Below are 16,286 nucleotides of genomic sequence, written 5' to 3'. Positions count from 1 at the left end.
ATGTATATAATATGAAATTATTTAAATCTGTACAGTTTCAAATTCCCATTTGTTGATATTTCAAAAAAGTCAGTATTGTAATTAATAAACTACTGAGTGGAGTTTATGCAACTTTTTTTCCTCTTTGAACATGTTCTAATATATAAAATGAGTACTGTGTTCAAAAGTTAACTGGAAAAATGTTTTTTCATATAGTTATGTTACCATTTGACACATAGGTTCATTTGTTTCCATATTTTCAACTCGGGGTCTTTGGGTCTTTTTTTCTTTTTGTTTATTTTTTGAATATTTAAAATATGTATAATGGTACAAAAGTCAAATTATGTAAAAATGTACTCAGAAGTCTTAACTTTCATTCATGTTTCTCCACCCATAGGTAACCATTATTAGTGGTTTCTGGTTTCACAAAAAAAAAAAAAAAAAAAAGTTTCTTTTTTTTGAAAATAGGAAAATACTCTTATATTTTTTTAATTCTCTTATAAAATACAAACTAGCCTATGTACTCTCTGGTACTTTGCTTTTTTAACTTACTGTAGATATTTTTTTTTAAGATTTTTTATTTATTTATTCATGAGAGGCACACAGAGAGAGAGAGGCAGAGGGAGAAGCAGGCTCCATGCAGGGAGACCGACGTGGGACTTGATCCCGGGACTCCAGGACCACATCCCAGGCCGAAGGCGGCGCTAAACCGCTGAGCCACCGGGGCTGCCCTGTAGATCATTTTTTCACATCAGTTCATAGAGATCTTTCTCATTCTTAATGGCTACATAGTACTTTCTATTTGGATGAGTCACGATTTATGATTTTTTAATTGTCTTCTGTTGATGTATTTTTGAATTTTTTTCAGTCATTTGCTGTTGAAATAATTTTGCAATATAGAACCTTGTGTGTACATTGTTTTAATTTAATGAAAGTGCATCTTAGAGTAAATTTTTATTAGTAGACTCCTCAATACATGAGGTAATTTTGCATATGTAATTTTTTTATATTTGCCAAATTTTCTCTCAGTGTAATCGTAGAGGATATGAGAGTACCTGTTTCTCCACAAACTTGTCAAGAGTATGTTGTCAAACTTAAAGATCTGATGGTAGTCTTAATTTTTCCTTTGATGAATGAAAACATTTTTTTTTCATATGTTTAAGGGTAATTTTACTTTCCTTTTCTGTGAACTGTTCTCTTCATGTTTTTGGCTTTTTGGTTTTGACCTTTTTCCTTTTAGTTTTTAGAAGCTCTTTCTGTATTTAAGAGACTAACCCTTTGAGATATAAATTGTAAATATTTCTCCAGGTTTGCCCCTTGTCATGTTTTTTCATCAAGTTTTTCCCTTTAAAGCTTCTGGATTTTGAGTCAGAAATGCTTTCCTTACACCCAGTAATAAAGAAATTTACACATTTTCTTTTATTACATGGTTTCGTTTTTCTGCTTTTAAATTGTTGATTCATTAGTGTTATATTCTAGCATATGGTATATGGTATGGGTCTGATTTAATCTTTTTCCAAATGGCTTTGTACTTGTCCCAAAACCATTCTTTGAATAGTCTAACTTCTCCCTGTGATTTGAGATGTCACTTAAATACCACATTTTCTTGTGTCTTTGGACTTCATTCAGCTTTTTATGTTCTCTTCCATGGGTTTTTAGGTTACTCATGCACCAATATCACATTTAATTATGTAGACTTTATGATTTGATGCCTGATACAGCTACCTTCCCTCTCCAGTTCTTTTTGTGGATTTTGCTGTATATTTTTATTTTTCATGTAAACTTTAGATTCAACTTCTGTAGCTATAGAAAAAAATTGGCTGTTATTTTACTAAGGAGAATTGACATCTTTATGATGTTTAGTCATAAACATGGGAGCCTGATGGGGGACTTGATACCAGGTCCCCAGGATCACGACCTGAACCAGAGGCAGACATTCAACCACTGAGCCACCGAGGTGCCCCTCAAGAGTGCTTTTTCTCAAGTTTTTTATTACAGGAAATTCAGAAATAAAAAATAATGGTATAATCACAGAAATAAAAATAATGGTATAATCAACCCCCATGTACTATTTCCTAGATTCAACAATGTATATTATTTTTTAAAAGATTTTATTTATTTGAGAAGGAGAGAGAGCATGAATAGAAAGGAGAAGTAGAGGGAGAAGTAGGCTCCCTGCTCGGCATGGAGCTTGATCCCAGGACCCTGAGATTGGGACCCGAGCTGATGGCAGATGCCCAACCAACTGAACCATGCAGGTGCCCCTCAATGTATATCATCTTTAATAGCTGGAGTTCTTGACTTCTAAGCACAGTTCAGTTCATGGCTCTGTGTTTATCTGACTTCAAAAGGCAGTATTGATCTGGTCATTCTGATTCATAGAAGAGTTTCTAGGTAAACTGCAGTGTTTATGAGTGACATTTATATAGTCTGAGAAATTCTTTTTTTTAAGTAGAGAGCTATTGTTCTTTGAACTCTTTTAGATGGTTATTGTTGCAGATAGTAATTTGTAACAAATGAATAAAAGAAAATCTTATTCCCTGTCAAAGTATTATATTTAAAATTAAAAATTGGGGTACCTGGGTGGCTCAGTGGTTGAGTGTCTGCTTTTGGCTCAGAGCGTGATCCCGGGGTCCTGGGATCGAGTCCTGCATCAGGCTCCTCACAGAGCACCTCTCTCTTATTGCTTCTCCCTCTGCCTATGTTTCTGTCTCTGTGTCTCTCATGAATAAGTCTTTTTTTAAAAAGATTTATTTATTAAAAAAAAAGATTTATTTATTTAATCATGAGAGACACAAACAGAGTCAGAGACATAGGCAGAGGGAGAAGCAGGCCCCTTGCAGGGAGCCCGATGCAGGACTTGATCCCAGATCCCGGGATCACAGTGGAGCCGAAGGCAGGTGCCCAACTGCTGAGCCACCCAGGCGTCCCATGAATAAATAAATCTTTAAAATAAATAAAAATAACTAAAAGTTAGGGGATCCCTGGGTGGCTCAGCGGTTTAGCGCCTGCCTTTGGCCCAGGGTGCGATGCTGGAGTCCCGGGATCAAGTCCCATGTCGGGCTTCCGGCATGGAGCCTGCTTCTCCCTCTGCCTGTGTCTCTGCCTCTCTCTCTCTCTCTCTCTCTCTCTCTCTCTCTCTCTCTCTATCATAAATAAATAAATCTTTTAAAAAAATAACTAAAAGTTATAATCACAGTTATAAATTTAGAATGAACAAATGTCATAGATTTTAATTCAATTCATTAAGTAATGAGGGAGCCAGTAAGACAGTAAAACTGGCTCTACGTATTTGAGGAGCTTGAGTTTATGTAGTCCTTCTTTGAAAAAAAAAAAAAAAAAAACAACCGGGTAGCCCGGGTGGCTCAGCAGTTTAGCGCCAGGATCAAGTACCGCACCAGGCTCCCTGCATGGAGCCTGCTTCTCCCTCTGCCTGTGTCTCTGCCTCTCTCTCTCTCTCTCTCTCTCTCTCTCTCTCTCTCTCTATATATATATATATATATATATATATATATATATATATATATATATTCTCGTGAATAAATAAAATCTTAAAAAAAAACATTAGAATAAGATTGCTAGATCAGAAATAAAACTGGCTAATGTCTTATAGATAACTTTGGGTTATCTTTTCTACCAGACAGAAATCATTTGCCTATTCTACTGGACACAAATCTATGGGTTAATATATAACTTCATAGGGTCTGGGTCTTTAATTAATAGTCAAAATCGTTTATTCATCTAGAAAATTAATCCTTAGGTGGACATGTTAAAACAAAGTTGGCAAACTAGAGTATGTGGGTCAAATCTGGCCTGGTCTTTGTTCTTTAGAATATAGCTATACTCACTTAGGTAGGGTCTGTGGGTGCTTTTGCACCATCATGACAGAATTTAGTAGTTGTGACAGACTAGTGGCCCACGGAGCCTAAAATACTTATTATGGGCCCTTTACAGAAAGGTTTACTGACTCCTACATTAAGCAGTATCTCAGGATGATATTGAAAGGACATTGCTACTAACTTGGTCTTCTAGGATTGGGATGATTTTTTTTTTAACCTGCATGAACACTCAGATGATAAAATATGCTCTGCCTGGTATTTCTGTACCTAGTGAACCTTTTAATCCTCCTCTTTCTGTATTTTTACTTTACACTTGTACATATTTCTTCTCACTGATGTAGTTACCTTTCTAGTTGTCTTTGTATCTTTTCCTACAGTTCTGCCTTTTTTCTAGCTTTGTGTTTCACTTTTTCCTCCCCTCCTTCTCCTTAAACTGGCTATAATGTGTAATATTAATTAAATTTAGTACTGGAAAATTTTATACTCTCAGTCCTTAATTTTTAATTTAGATTAGTTCAAACTGCTATATGTTTGCCTCAAAATACAAACCAGTTTGAGATACAGAATATTTGTGAATTTCATTAATCTCTTTTCTGCCACCCCCCCTCCCAGTTGTGGCTTTCAGTTGAAGAAAAGTTCTCTACACTGCTTTAATTAAGCTAAAGGAGTGGGAAGAAGCATGGAAATAAAAGGACTCTCCTAGTCCGAAACTTTGTGTTAGAATATTTTAAAACCTTTTTTCAGAGCTCCTGGATGGCTCATTCAGTTAAGTGACTTAATCTCGATTTCAGCTCAGGTTATATGATCTCAGCGTTGTGACATCAAGCTCTTTGTTGGGCTCAGCACTGGGCATGGAGCCTGCCTAAGATTCTCCTTCTCTTTCTACCTCTCCACATTCTCTCCCCCTCTCTAAAAATAAAACTAAAAAACAAAAACAAATATTTTTTCATGGATAGTTTCTTGTAGAAAACCTAAGAAGCCTTAAAATAATTAGGAAGCTATAGATAGTTAGCACTAAGTATTGGTAGCTGCTATCATGTATGATAATATAGTCTGAAGACAATAAAACTACAGAGTTAGAGTCCTGCTAACCTGTTTTCCTATGGGTTTTTATTTTATTTTATTTTTTTTAATATATTTTTTTAAAGATTCCATTTATTGATGAGAGACACACACACACACACACAGAGAGGCAGAAACACAGGCAGAGGGAGAAGCAGGCTCCGCGCAGGGAGCCCCATGTGGGACTTGATCCCAAGTCTCCAGGATCAAGCACTGGGCTGAAGGCAGGGGCCAAACCGCTGAGCCACTCAGGGATCCCCTCCTATGGGTTTTTAAATCTAAATGTATATTTTTCTATTTAGAAAAGGTTATTTTTAGTGTAGACTTTCAAAGTAAGACCTTTTTATTCTCATATCCTGTATGAAATCAGAAGTGTCATGTCTATTAAAAAATAATTGTACCACTTAGTAAATAATATTTTTTCATCTTCAAGATAAAGCAGAAGGAGAGAAAGAACAATACTGACACTTTATATGAAGTTGTGTGCTTGGAAAGTGAATCAGAGAGAGAGAGGAGGAAAACTACTGCCACTCCCTCAATTCGCCTGCCACAGTCTGGGTCTCAGAGTTCAATGATACCTTCTCCTCCAGAAGATGATGAAGAGGAAGGTAAATTGTAGGGAGAGATTGATTTCTATTACGGGGTGGTACACCATGCACATTATTATAATTTTATCAGGGAATTGATAATTTGACATATCATTTGGAATTCTTCAGTAAATAGTTATGAGCATGTACTGTATGCAAAGGACCAGGGAAGATTCAGAAATGATGAGCACAGGGCCTTCTGTAAGATAATTGTAGTCAAGTTGGAAAAAATGAGATTTATAAGTAGTGCTTTTTTAAAGATCAGGCTATGCTAGCTTAGTGTATTAGCACATTTTTAGAGCAAAATTGACATAGCTTTCACCTAAATAAATGTTCCCATTTCAACTGATTCATTTTACAGGGACAATTTCACTTGCCAAAATGTGGCTTCCTCACGACGCAAAATATGTGTATTTAAATATACAAATTTGTTTATATAATATTGGATTTTCACACTTATAAACATTAGGAATCAACCAGTTTTTTCTTCCCCCCCCCCCCCGGCCTTTTTTAAGGTTATATCCGGTAATTAACCTGTCAATCTCTGTTAAAAGCTACTATGTAGAAGTGGAAGGAAGGTAGGAGCACAGGAAAAGCAAAAGTTTGGGAGGCATTTACTAACCTATAATTTTGTATGAGGACTTTTAATTTTTATAAAGAGGAAAGCAGCTGATTATGATAGAAGGTCATTTGAAGCACACGTCTATGTGGAGTTCACAGAAAGTGTTCTGGAAATTCATAGAGGAGAATCCATTTGTCATTGTCGGGAGGTGTGGTGGGGCATCATGAAGAGTAGTTTTTGAGGTATGACTTTTAAAGTGCAAAGAGAATTCAGCAGGGATAAATGGGTGGGCTTGGGCACTTCTAGCTCTGAAATTGCATTAACAAAGGCCTAGAGGTGGCAAGAATGACTGAGTTAAAAGAAATACTCATGATTATATGTGCTTTTTTTCAAGTTAGAGCAGGCCCTGACTTTCCAATTCCCATTGTTCCTGTAATTTTCACTTTTCCAATGACTAATATTAATGGCCACTTGTTGGAGCTTAATATGTGGTGGGCCCGTACTTTATTTCAAAAGTAAAGTAATAGTTTGTTTATATAATCCTCACAAACATTCTGAAAAAACAAGATTTGATATTATTCTTATTTTGCACATAAGGAAATGAAATCTCAGAAAAGTAAATTTGCCCAAGGTCGCACAGTTACAAATTGGCAAGGAGAATCTTTATCCAGTTCTGAGAGTTAGTGGTCTGAGCTCTATTCTGTAATTGTCTTGGTGTATTTAGTTCACATAAAGCATTTTGAAGTGCAGAGAAAGCATATGGATTTTGGGAGAAGTTCGAGATAAAATTTAAAATCTTCCGTCAAAGCCAATTTAAGCCACGTGTTAAAGTTCGGAAAAGTGGACAATCACTGTTTGAGATTGTCTCCTCTGTAACATGTAGTCTTGAGACTTGCAGTTTACCTTCTAAGTCAACACTGCTAAAGATGGAAGAGCAAGTAATAGAGAACTTTTCTCTTTTAAACTCAGTAGTAAAAAAATAATCCCACCATAAACTGAAAAACATACTATTTTTATGAAACCAGAGAATGGTCAAATGCTGAATCTGAATGCTGCAGATGTTAAAGAACATCTGCCAGTTACAAAGAAATTTGGACCCAATTGAGGGATAACATCAGGACTGACATCTAGTTCTAATCTATAGCAGGCATACATTTTTCGGTGTAATTGTGGAGTTCAGAGGGCCTCTAGTAATAGTTGTTAACTAGGAGAGATAAGGACCAAAAGCAGACCATGGGAGAGTTAGGGAACACAAGAACACAAATTCTGTAAAGGACGAAAGTGTCTTTTTTTGCCCACATTGGTTCTTTAGTGTGTAACACAATTCCTGGTATTGTGATGCTCGGGAAATACTGGTGTGATGGGTTACCCCACCCTGCAATCCATCCCGATAGTGAAGGGCTAACGACAAGAACATGGGGCTGAAGAAAGCTGTGCAGCCATCCATCTTTTAATTCTCTAACCTAGTATATGGACCAGGGAGACTCATCCTATTGTCATGTGTTTACTCCCTAGAAAGAGGTAGTTATAGTCCTCTAGAGAGGTTCCTTATACATAGGACATTTGTGCTCCCAGGGCAGGAAGCCAGCAAGTATATAGGGGAGGTGTTCAAAAACAATATTCTGAAACTGAGGCTGCCTGCTCCCTTCTCACTCACCCTTGCCTTAGGTACATGGAGTTCTAAATACATATTTCAAATTACTACTGTCAAGATATGTTGAAGGCATCCAAAACAGTGAAAGAAAATTTGATAAGGCAGGTCTTCCTAATCTCTTTAAAGGAATTGTCATCTCTAGTACATTTTTTATAGCTGTTGTTCCCCCAAAGAATTGTTGTATTGATATTTGAATGAGTAGAGAATTACTTGAGGCATCAGTAATTCAAATCAGCATTTGCCAATTTTGTCAAAATAGTGAAGTTGGGAAAGTTTATCTTCTTGCCATTGAGCCGTTCTCTTTTCTTTATTTATCCTATCTCCCATTTGTTCTCAAAGAGGTCTCACTTATATTCGGTCTGTGTCTTCCCTATCTCACCATCAAAACTGATACTAATGTCAAAGGTATTATAATGTAAAGAAGTAATAAGTATAATGGATTTCTGAGTTATCGCTAGTAGAGATGCAAATTCATGCTGTAATCATTAAAAGCACTAAGATTCAAACTTTGTTTAGGCAGATTAAGCCAAAAAACTTAGAAACAGCATTGGTGAGAACACTTGGAAACAAGTACTATTGTTCCCTAGTAGTGGAAATAAATTGTAGAACTGTTCTGGAAGGCAATTTGTCAGTAAGTTTCACAATCCTTAAAAGTATACACTTTTTTTATCCCAGGAAGTCCACTTCTGGGCATATACCCAATGAAAACAAGAGTTACGTTCATCGTGATACTATTTGTAACAGAAAATTGAAAACTCCCCAAATGTCCAGCAAAAGAGGATTGACTATGTAAATATCTTAGCCCATGTTTCCTGTTTCATTACACTTTTAAATCCCTTCACAGGCCTTTATCAGTGTCACTTTTTTCACTGTCTTCATATCTTACAATCTTTAAATTCTTATTTGAATTTACTTTTCTTAGTTATTAGAGTTAAATTTGAAATGACCTATTTTGGTCTTTTTTCATCTTTTTATGCTTTGTGTTTTAAATTAATGTATGCCACTGTAGAAAATTTAAAGTCCTAAAAACATAAAGGAGGAGGGAAAGAAATCATAGCTCCATCACTCAGAGACTATAATTGTTAAGACATTAATGTCTTAGCATAATTTATTCTAGTCTATTTTGATCATAAGATTTATTAGCTCCTGATATTTTTATTTTGTGTGGCATTTTGCCAGACTTAATGTAAACAGGTGTCATATGTATTTACATTGTAAACATGTATCATGTATCATAATTTATTCAGCCTCCTTTTGCTGCTCTCCCATTGTTGGACACTTAAGTGGTTTGTAATTTTTTTTTAACTCTTGTAAACCAGACTGCTATATATTTTCATGGATAAAGCTGTTTGCTTTTGAAAAGGAAAAAGAAGATACCATATTTTGAGTCCTATCATTTTATAATAAAATGGCTTTCTACTGCAGTTGACATAATGTGGACTCTATGGAAAGTGAAAGACAGAGATTACAGCAACATTCTACCTAGGACCATATTTATTTTCTTTGTATTTATATCTGTCTGCTAAAAGAGAGAACTAGAAATTATGACTTAATGCTCCCAGTAAAATCTTTCAAATTTGACTATTATGTTTTCATCCATTCTTCTGGCTAGCATAGCCACTTCTGTTATCCTTTTTTGTGTTTTTTGTTTATTAAAGATAATGATGAACCTCTCTTGAGTGGATTTGGTGATGTATCCAAAGAATGTGCAGGAAAAATTCTTGAAACATGGGGAGAACTGCTGTCAAAATGGTAAGTTAGAAGAGTTCTCCTTTTTATCTCTAATTCTCATTTTATGGGTAGGGTATCTTGCCCTAACTACAATATTCAATTTTGGAACCTATTATAAAAAGCAAAATATGAGGTTTGTGTTCTAGAATTTTTCTGTTCTTAGAGGTTTATAAAGATAAGTAGTAAATATCTGAAATCACCTTTCAGAATTTCAGAAACCTAATAAATTCTCATTGCTGCAGAAAGTATTAATTCAAACATGGAACATATGGAGAGAATAAATTGGGGAAGAGGTCCTTTTTATTGATGCAGTTAGGAACCACTGACTGATTAAGATATATGCAACAAGACAGTACACAATCAGGGAAGTTTGGTGGATGCTCACACAATGCATAGAGCCACTGTAGAGACATCAGGTGGGATTTTTTCCTTATCTGTGTTATGTACCAAAGTGATGGAGCAGAGTGTTAGGAACATGCTAGTATATTGACTACTCTAGTAGTATAGTAGTAGCTAGTAGTATATGGACTACTCCAACAATTACTTTTCCTACTGATACTTGTAAAACTCAGGAAAGTTCTTCTTGAGAGAAATTCTCAGCTCAAGAGATAGCTTGACAACAATGTTAAGCACTAACCTATAGACTATCTAGAAAGGATATACTACCTTCAGGTATTTACTAATGAAACCAGAGAGACTCTGGTAAGTCAGGTTGGTGAGACATTTATGTAGTTTCCTTTTTCCTTTCTCTAGGATGCTAGTATATGCTGGAGCAGGTGGTGAGGTGGAGCTTGGAAGTGATCTGAGCACTTCTCTATTTCTGACTTTCTGATTGTTAGGGTTGTCATATAAGTTGCCCACGGGCTTGTTACTTTGGGGTCTGATTTTTCTCATAAAACTTAACTGTTGAAGCCTTTCATTCTATTCTTAGAAAACTGTTTCAGCATTTAAAAATCTTTCATGTCCTTAAGGGATAGAACTACAAACCGGCATGCATCTGCTTCTAGCACTCTCACAGTGCTTTACACTTTGGTGAAACGTGCTCCACATTTGGAAATGTCAAATGTGTACAGGAGGAGAATGCAAACCAAAGCATGGTTTGTCTTTACACAAGTTGTTTTAATAAATGGACTCTGCAAAAGCTCCCCCCACCCTGATACAGTTCTCATTTATTTTTGATATTCCCTTAGCAGTCAGGAGACAAACCTGCTGATGCTCTCATCACAATTATATTTTCAGTTCAGTGAATTTGGATGTTTAGACTGCTGCTGGGAGGCATTTCATCTGTATAAAAAGGCTTCTGCTCTAAAATAGAAATGTAATTGAATCTTGACATGATTACATAATAGTATATTTAAAATCATTTAGATAAAGCATTTCGACTGTAGATTTTATTAGATGAACTCACCACCATTTTATACAATTGCTTGGAATTTGTTTTGTTACCAAATTTTATTCATTTATTCATTCAATTTATTCTATTCTATTCCTTTACTTATTGATATTATGTCTGTCTCTCACTTCCTCAAATACATTGATGGAGTTTATATGTTTCTTTAGGGTGTTTAAAACTATTTTTTGCTAGTTTGAGTCATGTCTTCAGAAATAATAATAGTTTGTTTCTCTTCTTTAATTCATTTCATCTTTTTTCCCCATCATTATTATATGTGTTCTGTAGGTAGGAGACGTTGCAATATCATGGAATTTTAGAGCCTAGTAGACCTGACTTCAGATGCTACTTCTCCTACTTCTAAGCTCTATGGTCTTGGGCAAGTCACTTAACTCTTCTTAGCTATTTCTTCATTTACAAAATACACAGGTCTCTAAAATCACCATTCAAGATTACTGTGAATTAAAAATAATGGTTTTTTTTTACTAATACAGTAAGAATTAATGAATTTACCATATGCTAGGCATTGTGCTAAGCTGTTTATAACAGCCTTATGAACTAGTATCCATTTATAAAGATGAGGAAACGGTCTCAGAACACCTAACTCTGGGAAATGAACAAGGGGTAGTGGAAGGGAAGGTGGGCGGGGGGTTGGGGTGACTGAATGATGGGCAATGGGGGGGGGCACTTGGCGGGATGAGCACTGGGTGTTATGCTCTATGTTGGCAAATTGAACTCCAATAAAAAAAATTTAAAAAAAAAGGAGACTGTCTCAGAGATTTAGTCAGCAATTCTAGTTAGTAAATGACAGACCTAGAATTTTTAACACAGTCAAGTCTAAGCCTAAAGTTGGTTTATTTAATTCCACATTAGATTTTAGTGGCAGTATTAGTAATAATACCTTTGAGCTCTAATTCTTCAAGTTCATTTTTATGTGACTCTTAGTGGATTAGAGAACTAATGTTGGTATAAAATCATATGTTGAGGGTGGATAAAGTTAATACGATCAATGACATAAAATTATTTTCAGAATAAATTAATTTATATTTTTAATATAAATTAAGCTAAGATTAGCAAATAAACCTAGGATTGGGTTTTTTATTTGTTAAAGGGCCAGGTCTTAATACTTAGCCATAAATATATAGAGATCATAAATATTAGGCTTTGTGTCCCAATAGTCTCCGTCACAACTACCAACTCTGCTGTTGTAGTGGAAAGGCAGTCATAGACGATACATAAATGATTTTAAAAGGCTGTGTTTCAATAAAAGTTGATTTACAGAAGCAGGCCGTGGGCCAGATTTGGCCCACAGACCACAGTGCACCAGTCTTTAAATTAAAAGGCTTTTTGTTCTTTCTGCTCCTAACCCTTCAACTTTGATATAAATTTTTTCCAAGTAAAGATAAAACTATCTTTGAATTTTTAATAGCTACCACATTAGAGTACTAGCATCGCAGAATTAACCATTTTTAATGGTACTGTGCATTATTCTTCAGAATTCTGGGGACATTTTGAGAAAGGTCTGAGTCCTTTTTGTATTTTGAGAGTAGTTATTTTGTATCAGTAACTTCTGTTTAAATCTGATATTCACAGAAGCCTTTCCAGGTCAGGATCATGCTTTATTGACTCAGTAATGGTGGCTTTCAAAACACAAAGCAGCCAGGATATCCAACAGAGCAGAGCGTTCATTGATCCTAGAGTTGAGGACTATCTGAGTCCTTTAATTGCCTTCCCTGATCTTCTTTCTCTTTCTCTAAAACTGGGGATACTACCTACCTCAGATGGTTGTGAAGATCAAATATGATTATATGCAAAGCACTTTATAAATTGGTACCAACATTTCAAGATAAGTTTTTTGCCTTTATAGATTAGATAAATGAAGCTCAGAGACTTTAATAACTTGTTTTGATGTTATAATGCTATAGTAGAAACTTTCTTACCTATCACAGTCATTCATAAATGTTCCCTGAATCAAGGTATCCTAAAAACCACTCAAAACTTTATTTTTATATTTATTTTAAATATTTATTTTAACTTAGAATGTATAAATACACATTTCACTTGTGAATTTTGATGCAGGGCCAAGCCCTTATCTTTGACTATGTGTCTGCTAATTGGAATTTTGCTTTGTTTTTCTTACATAAGACACAACCATGAAGCTATAGTTTCTAGTTTTGATTTTTATTTAAAAAGAGCAGGGACGCTTGGGTGGCTCAGTGGTTGAGCATCTGCCTATGGCTCAGGGCGTGATCCCTGAGTCCTGGGATCAAGTTCTATGTCAGTCTCTTCTTGCATGAAGCCTGTTTCTCCCTCTGCCTATGTCTCTGCCTCTCTCTGTGTGTCTCTCATGAATAAATAAATAAAATATTTTTTAAAAAATTAGAGCAATAATTTAAAGATATTTATGAAACAGTCGGACTGCACAATTCTTATCTCCACCCAATCATTTAGTTATCTTGGCCACATCTAATTCAACAGCTTTATTTTTTTTCTTTATTAGTATGTTACCTTTATTAGGTACATATAATTTACTCTAGTTTTCATAAAAAGTAACACTGTTTAGGAGCGCCTGGCTGGCTCAGTCAGTGGAGCATGCAACTCTTGATCTCAGGGTTGTCAGTTTGAGCCCCACGTTGGGTGTAGAGATTACTTAAAAATAACATCTTTTTAAAAAATAACACTCTTTAGAGAATCTTTCCTTAATCCACTTACAGATTATGGCTTTATTTTTAGGCATCTCAATTTAAGTGTGAGACCAAAGCAGTTGTCATCCTTAGTAAGAAGTGGTGTTCCTGAAGCTCTGCGAGGAGAAGTCTGGCAGCTACTAGCAGGTTGTCACAACAATGACCACCTAGTAGAAAAATACCGAATCCTCATTACAAAGGTAAGGGGCTGATAATTCAGCTTCAGCATTAATCATTTTAGAAATTTGTTAAGAAAATATCACTGTGGCTATTTGATTTCAAGGAACTTTTTATAATTCCTTTATCTAATATAAGAATAGAACCTTTATATACTCTTCCAGCCCAGAGTTGTTTCTAGTGTTGGCATAGAAGAGAAGGAAGGTTTTCTTCCTTGATTGGCTTCACCTCAGAGACAAAGGATGGCCTCTATTTATTGTGTATCTAATCTGTTTTGAATGTAACTGTATTTGTGGTCAGATCACTTATGCTATACAGTATGAAAAGCTTTCTTTTGTTTATTTTAATTGTTTTCACACTTTACAGAAATGTGTTCTTTGTAGGTAAAGTCCGGTTCTACTTTCTACAACTGGAAGAACATGATTTTATTCTCTTTAGGTGTATTCCCTTTGAGTTCATTCCTCTGAAATGAAGATTCTTATTTTTTATAGTATCCCCTCCCTCAAGTTCATGCATTCCTCAAGGTTTTGCAAGCAAAGCAACAGAAGTATTCTTTGTATAGCATACAAGAATTGAAAGTAATTTTCTTCAAGATTAGATGATGCTTTGTGCCTTTGTGCCCATCTCATTGGTTTTAAGTTTTTGTTTTTGTTTTCTCACATTCTTAAATTATTTATCTTTGGAAAGCAGTTTCTCCAGTCCCAGACCTAGGTTCTGAATGAATTGCTCAGAACCCTTAGTAAATAAAACTTAAGCATATCTCGGTGTGAGAAAAGGTAGGTTTCTATTAAACCTTTTATTTCTATTTCTATTTCTATTTCTATTTCTATTTCTATTTCTATTTCTATTTCTATTTCTATTAAAACCTTAGATGAATAGTATCTCCATAAAACTGTTACTTTAAAAAACCCTTATAGGGGAAGAATAGCATTTGAACATGAAATTTGACCTTTTCTCATCAGAAAATAACTTACTTGATCAAAATATTGGTGTTCTTCTCATCATTTTATTTGTAGACAAATTTTTTTTCTTTCAAGAATATTCTGATTCCCTCTGTCAAGTTGCTATAATTGTTCAAACAGCATTTATTGAGTGTCCATTACAACCACAGTGCAAGAGCTCAGAGGTGAAACACAAAGCAATGATTTGTCATTACAATAGACAAAAGTCATATGGTGGTCTGAAATCACAGTGAGAACAAAGGAATGATTAATTCAGCCTGGGAGAACAGGAGAGTCTTTATCAGTAATGTAACATTTAAGACCAGTTCCAGAAAAGAGCTCCCCAGCCCTGGAAGGATGGAAAAGCATTGTACTTGTAGTGTGAATGGAGACATAGCTATAGGTCTAGCTAGGAAAGGTACACTAGGTCTAGCTAGCTAGCAAAGGTACACCTACTTGGGTGTAACTTTTTTTCTACTGCTGACAGATTATATTTTGGATACATGATTCTCAGTTGTAGCTCTGTCTTTCCAGTTCTTCTTATGCAGTCCTCTGAAACATTTGGTTGAAAATTATTTCTTAAATGGTTTTGGTGTAGTTTTCAAGACAAATAAATTATAGATATGAAGTATCCTGGTTTTCTGGTTCCATGAAAATGGTGTTTAACCTGGTAGTTATATGATGTGTAAAAGATCATTTTAGTAACAAAATCTAGTATATTTGATTAATGTTTTATATATGCTGGTGTCATGTACTTTTTATTTCACATTAAACTTTATTATGGGGGATCCCTGGGTGGCACAGCGGTTTGGCGCCTGCCTTTGGCCCAGGGTAGGATCCTGGAGACCCCGGATCGAGTCCCACGTCGGGCTCCCTGCATGGAGCCTGCTTCTCTCTCTGCCTGTGTCTCTGCCTCTCTCTCTCTCTCTATGTTTATCATGAATAAATAAATAAAATCTTTAAAAAAAAACTTTATTATGCAGCTGGCTTAAAAAGACTTCTCAGGGATGTGTAATTGTTTAAATTGCTGGTAGATGATCAGAAAATACAAATTATTTAACCATCATAATATTGGTGAATACTTTTTGTTTTACACTGCAGCGTTATTTAATATAAGTTGGATTTTCTTTTCAGCCTTCCTGGAAATAATAGTTATTATTGTATAGGAATGGTACTTGGCATTTTAAATTTTGTTCTGAAATTTTTTTAAGGGAAAAACTACTTTAAAATTCTTTTAACTTATTTTCACAGCAAGGTATAATTTTCATAGGCTAAAATACACAATTTTGAAGCATACAACTCTCATATTTTACATATAATACACTGCTGTGACTACTACTAAGAGAAAGAATATATCCAACACCCCAAAAAGTTATTTCTGTCCCATTCTAGTCATAACCACCCCTTCTCCACCCTTTAATAACCATTATTCTAACTCTTCCCTTCCTATCATTGGTTTTGATTGTTCCTGAACTACATTTAAATGCAATCATATAGTCGTGCAGCATATACTTGTTTATATGTGACTTCTTTTGCTCATCTATTTTGGGAGTGTATCAGGAGCTCGTATTCATTTTTTTGTTTTCATTTTTTTTAATTGCTGAGAGTATTCCATTGTATGAATAAACCTCACTTGAAAAAATCTATTCAGCTGTTATAGATGTTTGGTTTTGCTTTGTT

The 16,286-nt window shown here is 35.2% G+C and overlaps 1 protein-coding gene across 6 annotated transcripts in view; it reads left to right on the top strand.

Moving 5' to 3' along the window:
* RABGAP1 (RAB GTPase activating protein 1) overlaps positions 1-16,286 on the top strand; it is a 169,333-nt gene that overhangs the window by 69,275 nt on the left and 83,772 nt on the right. For all 6 annotated transcript variants that reach the window (XR_008663674.1, XR_008663675.1, XM_055319488.1 and 3 more), the window contains 3 exons: positions 5,314-5,488; positions 9,342-9,435; positions 13,538-13,688. Coding sequence is in view for 4 of the 6 variants with exons in the window: in XM_055319488.1 (XP_055175463.1) it covers positions 5,314-5,488; positions 9,342-9,435; positions 13,538-13,688 (420 nt within the window). In the remaining 2 variants the exon portion in view is untranslated. The remainder of the gene's footprint in view (positions 1-5,313; positions 5,489-9,341; positions 9,436-13,537; positions 13,689-16,286) is intronic.

This window comes from Nyctereutes procyonoides, unplaced genomic scaffold (genome assembly GCF_905146905.1).
Source record: "Nyctereutes procyonoides isolate TBG_1078 unplaced genomic scaffold, NYPRO_anot_genome, whole genome shotgun sequence".
Lineage (NCBI taxonomy): Eukaryota > Metazoa > Chordata > Mammalia > Carnivora > Canidae > Nyctereutes > Nyctereutes procyonoides.
Note: the sequence above shows the minus strand (reverse complement) of the source record. Positions and strands in the feature narration are given on the sequence as shown.